This window comes from Lycorma delicatula, chromosome 4 (genome assembly GCF_047948215.1).
Source record: "Lycorma delicatula isolate Av1 chromosome 4, ASM4794821v1, whole genome shotgun sequence".
Classification (NCBI taxonomy): Eukaryota; Metazoa; Arthropoda; class Insecta; order Hemiptera; family Fulgoridae; genus Lycorma; species Lycorma delicatula.
Window position 1 is genome coordinate 8,642,132 of NC_134458.1, and position 14,263 is coordinate 8,656,394.

Below are 14,263 nucleotides of genomic sequence, written 5' to 3' on the forward strand. Positions count from 1 at the left end.
ATCATGCATTGCTTGTGGGGAATGCCCTAGCTTTTCCTATCTACTTTACCAACCTTCATATTAGGTTCATATACAATGAGGTCACCACACTTAATGCATTTCAAACCTACTGCCAGGTCCTTTAACACACTCCTCCTGATTTACTATCCTTTTCATTGCACTTGAGGGTGAGTTGACTTATTTACTGGCAACTGACATCATGTCGCAAAACCCTTTTTTGCTTGGTGATATTTTTTAGGTGCATTGTCCCTCCCTCTTGGTGGTACTCCACCACACCTCAGGTCCTGCTGCTGCCTGTCCATGACAGTTTTTTTTTTTTGTCAGAGGAAGAGAAACATATTATATAGGCACCATGCATTCTTATATCCCATAATAGTTTGCAACTCTCCCTTGCAGGCCTACCCACTAAAACCCCTCCCCCTCTATAACATGGGACGCTGGACCCACCTTAAAATATTATCACAGCACCCCATGTGACTTGATTCGATTCGTGCCTCCATTGCTGGCCACAAGCCTCAAACTTATTGGCATCCTTCATTTTTTTTTTTTTTTTAACTATGCTGGTAGGATTGCCTGAGATGGTCCTGTACCCTCAGCATACCAAAAGGGAGACAGCCCTGTGCACCCTGCTAAGAATTGTACTGGCTCTCCCCCTCTGCAGCAAGATGAACCGGACTAGGACTCAATGTAGTACTTTCAAGAGCACCATCTGAGACAAGACCCTCTGTTTTGATGTTTGGGGACCCCTGATGTTGGTCATTATCTGACCAATTGGGGCAGCTGTTTTTTTACCTTTGACCAACACTTCTACTACATGCTTCGGGAACATGACGTTGTCTGCCCACCCCTAGGTATTTCACTGCAGGGGTAGGGTGGACTACCATGGTACCACCCTAAATTAAATCAAGTTCAGCTTACTCCTACCCAAGACTGTGACCACTTGAGTCTTTTCTGGCAAAAGCTGGAGCCCGATCTCCAGTAGACACAAAACAATATTTACTGCCTCATTCCCAGCGTCCATAATTGCCCATTTCGACTTTGCCATCACGAGTGCCAAGTTATCAGTGAACCTGTCCTGTCCATTCACGAACAGAACTTCATCACACGTGATATTCCATAGTGTTGGCCCCAACACTGAACCCTGTGGAACACCACAACTCATCCTGATCCATACTTCTCCCTCGGCAGAAATACCCGTTCCCAATCTTTTGGAGAGGTAACACTGAATTATCCTCCTTAGGTATGGGCTGACATCACGACTCTTCAGTGTCCAAAATATTGTGCCCCACAGTACACTGTTGAACGCGTTTTTTATATAAAAAGGATCACCGCCAGAATCAAACGCGTATGCCTTGAGCCCGATCTGGACTCCCAGACGTTGGTCATGACTCTAGATATGGCAACTGTAGTTCATCTGCCTTTACAGAAGCCAAGTTGGAGGTTGCTAAGACCACCAGTTGCCTTCAGCTCTTGGTTGCGAGTGTTAACCAGCACACTTTCAAAAAGCTTACTCACATAATTGAGCAAGCAGATAGACCTAAAGGATGATTTGCTGCCTTGCCATCCTTTCTCCCTGAGAAGCACAAGCGGGCCAGACTTCCAGGAGTCTGGGAACCATTGCCCAGGTAACAGCATAGTTGAATGCATCAACCATACACTATGGAAATAGTTTTACAACAAGCTCAACTGCCTCCCCAGGGCATGCCATGCCAGCCAGGGCTCTTACCATGCCTGAAATTACAACTGACTACCACAGCTCTTATGTGGTGACAAATGGGATGTCAACAGCAACTATTTCCTCGTGGTTCATCTCACCACATCTAGGAAAGAGAGCCTCTACGCAACTTAATAAAGTAGCCCTGTCGAGTGTAGGAAGATGCCTAACAAATTTTTTGGTAACAATTTTGTAACAACCATCTTCCCAGATATCCTTGTTGAGGGTATCGCAGAGTTCCGTAAAAATTCTGCCATTAGATTCTGGAGATCTCATACCTAATATCTTGCTTAGTCCTTTTGAGCTTGTCCCACCATTAAATATGGAGTTCGATATCATCACTCCTATTACAGTCATTACATTACTCCTCCACAGTCATCGCCTGGTGTTCATGCAAGATCGTCTTAGCCTATCAACCTCAACATCATGGCCTGCCTGGCTGCTCAGTTGAGTCTACTTGAAGGTATCAGCTACGATAGCATCCAACAAACTATCAGGGTCCGTGAGTTCAATATCACCGAAACAAGCCAGAAATTTGTCATGGAAGGAAACCAAAACTTCCTGACTGACTACAGGACAAGGGGCCTTCTGCTACCCCCTATCGAAAGGACTAATGGCACACAAAATCGCGTTGTGATATGACAGCATCTCATCCTCCAGGACTTCCCACTTGTGGTTAACACTTGGTCCCCTGGGTCTAAAGAATGTTACATCAATGTAAGAGATGAACTCACCTCTTTTGAAAGTAAGGGTGTCACCTTGATTAAGGCAGTGAAACCCACACTGAGCATCACTTCATAGAGAGCACAACCACCACACACTGATTCACCATTACACCCCAGAGCAGGTTTCTAATTTTGAAATCAGCTCTTACCAAGATGATTTTTGCTGACTGTCTACCTACCACCACATTGAACCATCCAGGTAACATTCAAAAGCAATGAATGAACAGTTTGGCGAGCTACAGCCACTAAACAGGGCCGTTGAATTCTATCCAGACACCCTGGACCACTGCCGGAGCAAATTACCAGCAAGACACCAGTGATGCTGATAATGGCAGTGCTGCTGTCAGCACCCGAGACCCACTGACTCTCAGCGAACAATGCAATATTTGGCTTGTTGCATAGCATGAAGCCAATTTTTCCCATCTTGTAACCTTTGAGATAAAGTTGTAGACCCTCCAGCTCCTGTTTGTATTGATTTGAAGGACTTTCATTTCCTATTTTTATGAAACTCTTTACTACCAATCCTGTAACAGGTAGCTTTGCAGGCTGCACATCTTTGTGCTTCTCTGCACTCAAACCTTTTGTGGCTGGCCTTGCCACAGTTGAAACAAACTTTGTCATTCCTGCCCTTTATCATTCCTACCCTTTTCTGGACAGGATATCTTTTACCTATTTATAGGAGATCTCCAGCTTAACTGACCTCAGGAGGTCAGCAAAGGACTTCCCACTAGACTTGACAAAAACAGTCTTAGAAGCATCTTGCACGATGGGCACTACGGATTTGTTGAGTCTGTCTGTACCCAGCCTGACAAAAAACCACAACTTTCCTGTCCAAACGTCTTGCCAGGTATTCTATGAGGTGATGAACAAAGCCCGATCTTGTCGGATGGGACTCTGACACAAAGCCTGGTCGTATCCAACATCTCCATGATTTTGGAGAGCTGCATCTGCACCTCCCTAACAACCAGTTCCTCGCCCCCCCTTGGATTCTATAAAGAACACAAAAGCCTGACAGTGTAACCTCCACTACACAGCCTGCAAGGAACCTGGTGGCAAGCCTGTCTACAAAAATCTGACCCAGTTTGACCAGACAACCCTCAACGAGTGGCCAAAGCCAGGGGATCCTGGTGAAGATCTTCTGCACATAGATATCCTTTGTAATGGTCACCAGGTCAGTGACAACAAATAACTGTGTCTGCTTCATGATAGTTACAAACAGATTACTTCACAAGCTCAGACTTCTTGAAGCAATCTGTCGGCCAGCTCCTACAGTCAAGGTTCACAACCTCAATATCTGGCACCCCCTGCAAAATAAGGGAATGAAGCTCATGGCTCCCTTGCTTCCTTGTTGTCTGGGTGGCAGCTTCTGTAATTTTTTTTGTCGACATATTCTGATTCCTTGTGTGTGGTTCCTTGTGAGTGGGAGGAGCTTGTCAGCCGCTTTGAGCAGGTGGGTGCTACTTTTCTTAATCTCCTGCTTGATTTGGTATTCACCTGCATCAAGTCATGAAGGGCCTTGATCTTCAATACCAAGCTAGAGATAACAGTATCGAGTCCTAATCAGAGTATTGCCCTGGTCTGGTCTCATCTGGAGGCCATTTTATTTATATGATTAATATATGTTAATTACACTAAATAGCTTATTTAGTTAGTTATTTTTATTAGATTATTTTATTTTATTAAATTATTTAATTTAAATAGCTTAGTAACTGAAATAATTTTTAATAAATTTAGTTATTTTTATATAGTTTTAATTACTGTGTTTATTTTATTTGTTACATTTAGAAAAGGTTATTATTTAGTAAACAAGATTAGGCAGTGAGAGGAGATAAGAATGTGGGAGAAAGGGGAAAAATAGCAGTAACAGTAATCACATAATATTATGTATATAACTAAAAACGTTTGACAGTTCCCCACTTATATATGCTGGAGGGATTTGAAGTAGGCTTAACCTAATGAACTCCCACTGCAGTGTATTACTGATAAAAACAAAAAATCATTGCCAGAAACGTAAGATAGCTGAACGTTAGGGCTTTTTTGCTGGACTATGCCACTGGCTAACACACTGAGACCAAAACAGCAAATCCTGAATCACAACACATTATAATTATTATTCTACTAACAAGGTTAGCAAACGACACCAGAAAGCATCCTCTAAACTATATCACCAAGAAACGAGCCAACCGACCATTGCAACTAACGTAAAAACTACATGCGTAACCTTAAAGAGAGGTTATGAAAGAAATAAGAAGTAATTAGAGAAAAAGAGTAGAAATAAAAATATTTGTAAAAAGAGGACTACAAAGAAAAAACAGAACAGGAGAAGAAACAAAATAGTTAAATAGTAAGAGTAGATGATGGAAAGCAGGGATACTGTTAGAGAGCAGTCCAACAAAGAGAGCAGATAGTGATGGGTAGCCTAACCTATAACCACCACATGGCAGATTAATAGGTTAGACTGCCTGAAGAGAAAGAAACCACTGAAAAGTATTAAACGGGTGTGAAAAAAAGGAAAAAATAGGAAAGCAAAATTAAAAGAATATAGGTAGGAATAAATAATATGTATACGTAAAAAGAGGTTATAGGAAAATAAGAACGACAGAAAATCATGTCACATAACCCACAGGACTACGCACAAAAATAGCACTAAAAACTTAGAAAAAACATTCACAAGCGGTACTAAAAGTACACAAGAAGAACAAGCACACACTGCTACACATACAAACATAGAAATTGTAAGAAAACACGAAAAAACCAACAAAAACTGTAAAAATTCCGGGAGCTTCAAAAAAATACTTCTGCCTATATCGGTATCAACATAACCTCTTTACGACTACTTATTTGGGACACCCCTTATTTGCAGCTACCCATCTGCAACCCAGGAGACACGCAGCAGCGGCTGCATGTCTCCGGCTGCGTGGCTGGGACACGGGAGCCTAGCAGCAGGCCTGTTGCCTGCTGCTAGGCTCCCAATCCTTAGGGCAGGGCAAACAAATATATACTAGTAAAACTAATCTATCATTTACACAAAACATTTTACAACATTTAAGAATATACCAAAAATAAAATAAAGGGTTTATCAAATGTTTGCTATCACTAACAACACGGATATAGAAATAAAAACAACACGCAATAAAAAATGTTAATAACAATAATAAACTTGAACATTTAGAAATATACACAATGGTATAGAGAAACAGGAAATTTTGTGAACTCTTTTAGCAGCCCCAAGGAAATGGCAGGTTTTGAGACAACAAATATGAACTTGTTTAAATATTGTGTCATTTAGTAGTCATGGAGAAGCAAATTGGGGCTGAATATGTCTTTGCTGTAAATATTTTTATAAGAGAGGTGAAGATTTGATAGCCACACAAAGAGAATTTCACCATCAGTAGCAGTTAAAACACAGCAGTTGTGCCCCATTACTTCATCATGCAATTAAAACATGGGTTTGTAAGTTTGAAGAAGCTTTAGCTACGAAGAAGAAGCCAGGTGATATACAAAATACTTATACACCAGAATCTCAAGACAGTTCAACAACCTATCATCACAAACCCTCGCCGTTCAGTCTGTCAATGAAAGCATGCATTGTTACTATAGTAAAATCCTACAAGTTTATAAAGAATACTGAACGAGTTGAACTTCCATTCCTCCCAGTTACAGATAGTTCAACTTAAACCCAGACACCACTTGCTCCATAGACAATGATGTTTTAGCATCACTTGCAACATCACTGCATTTCTTCAACAACATATGGATGTCAGATGAAGTCTATTTCCATCACAAGAAATACATGAAAATAGAAAACTTCCATTAACTTATTGGTTACAGAAAAATACTAGTTAGCAACACCATCATCAAAATTGCAGTATGGTGTGATGTCATTGGATGATGCCATAGATCCTTAATTTTGTTGAAAATGAAGAAAGTATTGCAACCACTGTAACACCTGATCGATATGTTAACATAGTGAAAAAGTTTTTAGCATGTGACCTCAAAATTTCTCACAGAATGAAATTGAAAACAACTGATTTCAACAGAATGGAACTACATCACATACAGCTTGACAATCAATGCCAGTTTTAAGATTTCTTGGAAATCGAATAATTTCAAAACATGATGACGTTGGCCTCTAACATCCTCTGAACTGACAGTTTGCAATTTTTTGAAGGTACATAGAGCCTTATGTACTGCACTCATCCTGCAAGATTAATTTCAAACAGGAAATCATTAACATCCTTGTTGATGTGTTATGCCTTGTGAAGTAGAATTTCCAAGAGACTGGTGGAACGTGTAATGGGAAATGGCATAAATCCTAACGTCATTATTAACAAATAATCAGTAGTTCATTAATGGCATATAATGCATAATATTTTTCATTAAACATTTTTTCAACTTTTAAACATTTTAAAACTATTTAATTTGTAAACTTTTTTTACAAATTTCCCATATATTTATGAATATAAAAATTTGACATAACTGTTTTAAAAGCTTAACTACAACCACTAATTATTTAGTATAATTAATGATAATAAACCATTACCTGATACAGTATTTTATAAATATGATTGAATCATGGATTCAAAAAAGTGATTGTATAAATTGATAAATTTTGTATTAATCTTGCTAATTTGGTGTATTCATAGATGGTTTTTATAATTATTTACAGCACAACAGAGAACATACTCAAGAGCAAAAAGGGGAAAAACACACCTACGCGCGCGTGTGCATAATTAAACTAATGAAATGAGCATATAGTTACAGAATTTTAATTTTCTGGAAATGATTTTACAAGTCACATGCTAACAGCACCATGTTATGACACTGATGTATGTTGTTATGACACTGATGTGGAACTACTGATAAGAGATTAGCACTTCCAGAGCAAAATGTAAACATTACATCTCATAAACACTTTCAATTAACATTTTTGGCAGCAGCAGATTTAAAATGCAGAACAATTGCAACTAAAACTGATGACAGAACTTCATGAAGTACCTCCTAAAAATTTCTGTTTAATATAATTTTTAATGGATTAAGGCAAGAAATAAATAAAACTTACCAAAAGTTTGCTTTATTAGTTTGCTCCATATATAATGAGTCATCTGTAAAAGGTGCAATGTGAAGGTCACCTCTGTTCGGAAACATAATCCCTGAAAAAGAAAAAAATATATTTATATAAACAGAATAGCTAATGGTATGAAAATGAAATTTATACATATAAAAAGAAATACTCGTCATATCATCCAAAAAATTACCAATTTACTAATAAAATTATAATATTAAGAAACATTAGAATATTTGTTGAGGAAATAATTTTCTTACTCATATAAAAGAAAAACATTATATAAAATCAAATATGTACTCAAATTACAGTAATACAGAGTTAAAATTAACAAATTACAGTAACACAAAGAGAAAATTTCTACAATGGGAATCTGGCTGAACAGTTTAATACATCTATATGTCACACAACTCTGGGAATGAATAAGAACTTTCCTTAAGGAAACTAGAGCCTATTCTCAAGCAGTTCTTTATTATCTAGAAGAGAAACTTTAGTTAGTAAACCAAAACTTATTGAACCAATAACTCAGTTACACATTCTTCTTAATCTGGGTAGAGATCTAACCCAAAGAGGAACTGTGCACAGAAAAATACTCCACCTGCTTAGAAGAATTTGAAGAGCTCTTTCAGGTAGGGTGTTTGGCTGTTTCATAATCCTTCTGTGGTTAGATTATCCCTTATGCACCATCTATCTCCTTTACTTATGCTGATTTCTTGGTAGTGTCCTGTCAGTTGTAATCAGATACTCAATGTATCCCAATTAAGTTTTAAAAAATGCATTGTATTAAACTATCCTTAATATTTATTCAGCAACTTCAAGAAGTGCATCTGCCCATAGAATTATCTAAGGTACTACCTTCCTCACTCCTTTTGCTTCCTATCCTAGACAATACAAAAAGCCCAAACTAAAACTAAAGAACTTAATGAGTAGAAATGGACCTCCTTTCTTTCTTTTTCCTGTTTAGCCTCCGGTAATTACCTTTCAGATAATACTTCAGAGGATGAATGAAGATGATATGTATGAGTGTAAATGAAATACAGTCTTGTACAGCCCCAGTTCAACCATTCCTGAGATGTGTGGTTAATTGAAACCCAACCACCAAAGAACACCAGTATCCACGATCTAGTATTCAAATCCATGTAAAAATAACTAACTTTACTAGGACTTGAATGCTGGAACGCTCGACTTCTAAATCATCTGATTTGAGAAGACACGTTCACCACTAGTCTAGACTAACAAATATGGACCTCCTACTCCTCCTAATACATCACCTCTATTATTTATCAACCGCTGCTTAATTCTTCTAAATATTACGTTTAATTTTCAAAATAATAAGATATAACAAATCCTGATTCACCTTGATATGTATCTTACAATCAATAAAGATCAAAACAAATATTCGAGAAAACAATAAAATATGGTTTTGATACTGCAGATAGCAAGGATGTACATAGTCACCATACAGGTGTTAGTCTACCCACCATACTCAGTGATGTACTTGATCTTGTTGCAATAAATACTTAGGTTATGCTTAGATATACAATAAATAACCACATCTCATGAAGGGATTCCAAGTGAAACTTGACTTATGAACTTAACGAACCACTTGGTTTCCAAGTCACAAAGTAATTAAACAAGCAAGTTCTACAAAATGAGAAAAAACCAAATTGAATAAACTACAGGGGGTAAACACAGAAATTGAATATATGTTAATGGCAAAATGTGAAAACTGTAATTACATTTATACTTGGAAATGATGATTAGATAAAATTAGAAAAATTCCAGGCGTATAAAGAAAAGGACAAGGAATACGTAAGTAGCAGATATCACCCCAATGACAAATCAGGTTGTAAAAAGTGCACAATGAAAATATTCAAACATGTTATGCAATCTGATTTTTACCTTAAATCTGAGAAGGAGAGCAGCAGCAGCGCTCATGCTGTAAGGTAGATAGAAAAATTAATATTACCTACCCAGCCAGTCAGGGATAGCTCACTAGCTTCTAGCCTACATGCAGGTAAATAAATAAACCACTGTCATTCTAATTTAATACTCCTTAGAATTCCTACTTTTAATGACCTGATTAGCACCCAAAGAAAACTGGAATGCGTTCATTTTATTTATGTTACTTTTTATTTTAAGACTGTTAATACAAGTAAACAAATGTAACTTTTTTAATTTGTCTATCAGCCATAGTTTAGAAATTACAAAAACATATATTAACTTGCCTCCAGGTTTCAGCCATTTTTTTGCATGAAGATATGTTTCTAACATTCTTTCATTATACAACATATAACCCATAGGTTCTGAAATAATTATGTCTACCATTTCTGGTAAGTCTATCTCCTCAATTTTTCCAGCAATAACGTGAATCTTATCTCTCAAATTATTAGCATTCACCAAAGTCTGTAAACAAAAGATACAAATTAAATCTGCATATAGATTTTACAGTTATTACTTACACAGCCATACAAATATATATGCATAAACACACACAGTTATTGTTATGCATAAACAAAGATATATAATATTCAATCTTTAATTACACAATTCAAAACCCAACTAATTATCAATAGTACAATTAAATTAAAATAAATTTAATCATAATCATTACACTGCAATTGTCAATTAATTGCCAATTTAATTAATTAATTATAATATAAACACTTAAATTATACCAAATTTTAAAGAAAAATTTTTTATATTAATATCAGACATTTGAATAGCAACTATATAAAAGTTAAAAGAAGAAAAAAAACAGTTATTATATAAAAAATACACTTTTAACTATAACATAAAAACTGAATAAACTATGACTACTATAATGGATTAGTTTAAATAATTCACAGTAACTGCAAATTACAATGAACTCATGTCTGATTTTGATGAAGAGATCATCCTCACCATTTTTTTTCCTCTTTTTAAGCTCCTTAATCAATGTATTGAATGAAATGTGATTGTTGAGTTTTTGTATCTCTTTTTATAAGGTAACCTTGAGCTAAGCTCTTCTTATTGTGAAAAATCAAGTTTACATCCTCAACTGAACTAAATAATAATTTTAAAGGACAGGTTTTGCCTTGAATAAAACTTTTACCTAATCTGAAAATGCTTATGACATATATATTAAAAGGAAGAGCAAGGTTGGAAATATTGAAGAAAATTACAACTTTAGCTAGATATTTTTTGCAGCATACTTCGAATCCTCAAAGTTTAATACAACAAAAATCTTTTCATAATTCAATCTATCCATAACTTCATTTATTACAGATTCATTGTTTCAATTAAAGCTTTCTTTGATAACACTTACATGCTCTTCAACAGTATCAAATGGACAGTAGGTCAATTTTTTCATCCAATTTCAAACAAATGAGATTCCATAAGGTCTCTGAGCTTGGGTCCAATTTGCTAAAGCACAGTTTGCAGCTTTCATATTGTTTAAGTCATTTTTATTTTTGCCCGATCGGTTCTATTCTGTTTTGCAGATACATCAGCTTCAGCATGGCATGGTTATGAGGCACCTTGTTTATTTAAAGAAACCCTTTCAGCACATGAATTATGACAAAATGCCTAACACATTCATTGCACTGCATTACATATTTAAACATAAGAAAACCATACAGCATATGAAACATTTTTATTTATTACAATTTATTTAAACCTGCACAGTTGATTTAAGGCTAGAAAAACAAATTGTATAAAAATTATGTTAATACACACTAACACAAAAAAATAATTACTTAGAAATAAACTGCATGTATTAATAAAATACAACAATGCACACAGTATTTAACAAAGTTGATTTCAAATATCTTTATACTTAATAAAGCCAATAAACAAAAACAAAGGCACAATCAATCAAGCAGAAGCTGTCTATATATTTTTTTTTAATTACTGTTTTTCCTGTTCATTTTATTTTTATAGAATAAAGCAGTTCCCAGTCAACAAAATGCACTCAATTCCTAAATACTTATTTCTTTCACAGTTAACGATACATTTTGATTTTTACAAATTATTGTTATGTACGATGAGCAAAAACCTAAAAGTCGCACATACCGACTGAAAAAGATTGAAACGGTTGTAATTTTGAATGAGGGTTTTAATTTCATACACCTAAAAAAAGAACAAAATTAATAATAATAGGATCAGAAAAAAGTGTTATTAAAATTCTTTACATACCAATTCAAAAAACATGATAAATGACACTGATTTTTCAACAATTGAAGGCTCACTTAATAAAGTTTATTATAGCTATCAGAAAATAATCAACACTGTACTCACTTCAGCATGTAATGCCATAGAACTCGCTTCAACAGCATATACTCTCTTAGCTCCAGCTTGTACAGAGAAAAAGGATAGGATGCCCGAGCCAGCTCCAACATCTAATACTACTTTATCTCTAAAATCTTCTGAGTTAGTTAAAACAGCTCTTTGATATGTGCTTGTTCTTACGTAATCTTGTAACATATTTTGTTGTTGCGATAAATAACCATAAAACTGTAACACAAAGAAACAACTATTAAAAAAAATGAAAATTAATTATTGTTAAAAATATTCTAACAAAGAAAATAAATATTGAAAGGACCAACTAAATTACTTCTTTTGCCTGACTGTCTTTTTCAGAATAACAGTCAAAATCAGGTGTAAACTACATCTGCTACATTAATTGTTAAGGAAGTACTAACACTAGTTTTGGGAAAAAGATGTCTATGATTAAAAAATACATAAATAATAACATGAATTATAAATTATTTAATTAAAAAGAGATAAGAGAATACTTGCCAAGAGAGGTAAGAGAATGCATAGTTCCTGTTTCAAAAATATTTTCACAGTATGAGTAATCATAAATACAGACTCAAATTAACAACATTTGTAAGAAGCATTAAATTTTATTGAGTGTTCTTACCTCTTTTTACCTGCCCTCACGTTTAAATATTTATTAAAACACACATTCTTACACTGAGTACAGCAGTATATACTGTTAATGAAATATTTACATATTTTGATGCTTACAAAGTTTAGTACTGTATATATTAACTCGCACCATCTGTTGTGAAGCAGACAGTCTCAAAAACACATAAAAAAAATATTTGTATCATCATTGTTGATTATTTTAAATTATACACAGATTAACCAAATTGGCTGTGTCAATGTTTATAACTTCCAAACCATTGCAGACATGTAATACAGATAACTTATACTGCCACAGTTTACAATGATTATTCTAAATTTCTCAATTGCATGTGACCCAGAAAACTAACCACTGAGAACTTTTCATTGGACTAGAATGGAAAAGTGATGAATTAATGAATGAAATCGTATAGATTAAATAAGAACCAATTTCTAGCTTCTTCTGTATCCTTCAAGTACTGAAAAGCCAAGAAGGAATCCTGCTGCAAAACCAAGTCTAAAAGATTACTGATCACCCGCGTCTTCTAACAGGTGCACCAATGAAAACAGAGATTTACAATTTCCAACAATCTGAGACCTTATCTGTGAGCAGAATTTGAGTTACTAAGCTGAAAAAAAATTTATACAGATAAGCCATCAAAATATACAATTTGAAGACGGCAGTGAGCATAGAATATAATGTATGATAATGACAACACTAAAAGAAAATAATTGTTTCTGTAAATACACCTCAGATGGAATGAGAATATATAACAGTGTGCAAAAATTAAAATATGAAACAGTTTATTTTATTATCAATTTGGCTACTGAAATGTGACAAATATGAATTTTCTGGCACTAATACTTAATGTTGTAACTAGCTGGTTAGCAGTTTTCTTATCCATAGACTTTTCCTGCTTTAGCTTCATTACTACTGAATTCCTGCTTAATAACTGCTAGTAATTATTTAAAATTCTTTTAAATCACTTTCTTCGAAAACAAATTAAATGCTATGATAAATTAACTGACTATATCTATGTACTTAAATTAATTCAGTCTACATTATTATATCTACAGATAAAATTAGACAAAACAAATTTAAAAATAAATGAATAGCTAAACACTGTTTTGTTATGTAAATAAACATAGAACACATTACAAAACACAAAAATACTGTATTCAATATAAGAACGATTATTTGTCCAAAAAACATAATAAAAAATGAAAAAAAAAATTAAAATAAACCTCAGTAAACCCAGTATGTTTTTATTAATCTGAAATTTCTTTGATAAAAAATTATGATCAAATGTAAAAATAATAAAATCACAGACTACGAAAACTTGTAGACTAGGTTTGTTTTTATCAATAAAACAGTATTTAGAAAAATATTTGTACAAAAACAAAACAAGCTGAAAGAAAAAAATATAACTACTTAAAAATACACAAAAACAATTAAGTTTAAAATTGATAACAAAAGACCCAGTTACAAGCTCAACGCTCACTACACAGACACTAAACAAAAGAGATAAGTTTGTAATGCTCCTTGTACTGCTCCTGGAAAAGAAATATTGATGATTCATGTTTCATCAAATAAAATGAGCACAGTACTTTCTAGTCAGAAATTGTTAAGAAAGTAAGATAGGATAGGAAATCATTAAATTAACAAAGCACATTTCCAAAAATGGACATAAGACAAGTTTCTACCAACCAAAATAAAAACACTCAGAAAATTTCAAAATAAAGACACAAAAAAAATGGAGAACATAGAATCCAGACCTAACAATTTCTATAGTAGCTACTTAACCATAATTATTCATAGTAAAAGATGAGTGAAGAGCTTTATAAAGCATCATACACCCATAAAAATAGAAT

The 14,263-nt window shown here is 34.4% G+C and overlaps 1 protein-coding gene across 1 annotated transcript in view; it reads right to left on the minus strand.

The window, feature by feature from the left end:
- The window catches only part of Art4 (arginine methyltransferase 4), a 73,332-nt gene that overhangs the window by 44,746 nt on the left and 14,323 nt on the right, over positions 1–14,263 (minus strand). Inside the window, exons 4-6 of the mRNA XM_075362259.1 lie at positions 11,783–11,998; positions 9,733–9,910; positions 7,502–7,592 (exon numbers count right to left, since the gene is read on the minus strand). Of these exons, the coding sequence (XP_075218374.1) occupies positions 7,502–7,592; positions 9,733–9,910; positions 11,783–11,998 (485 nt within the window). The remainder of the gene's footprint in view (positions 1–7,501; positions 7,593–9,732; positions 9,911–11,782; positions 11,999–14,263) is intronic.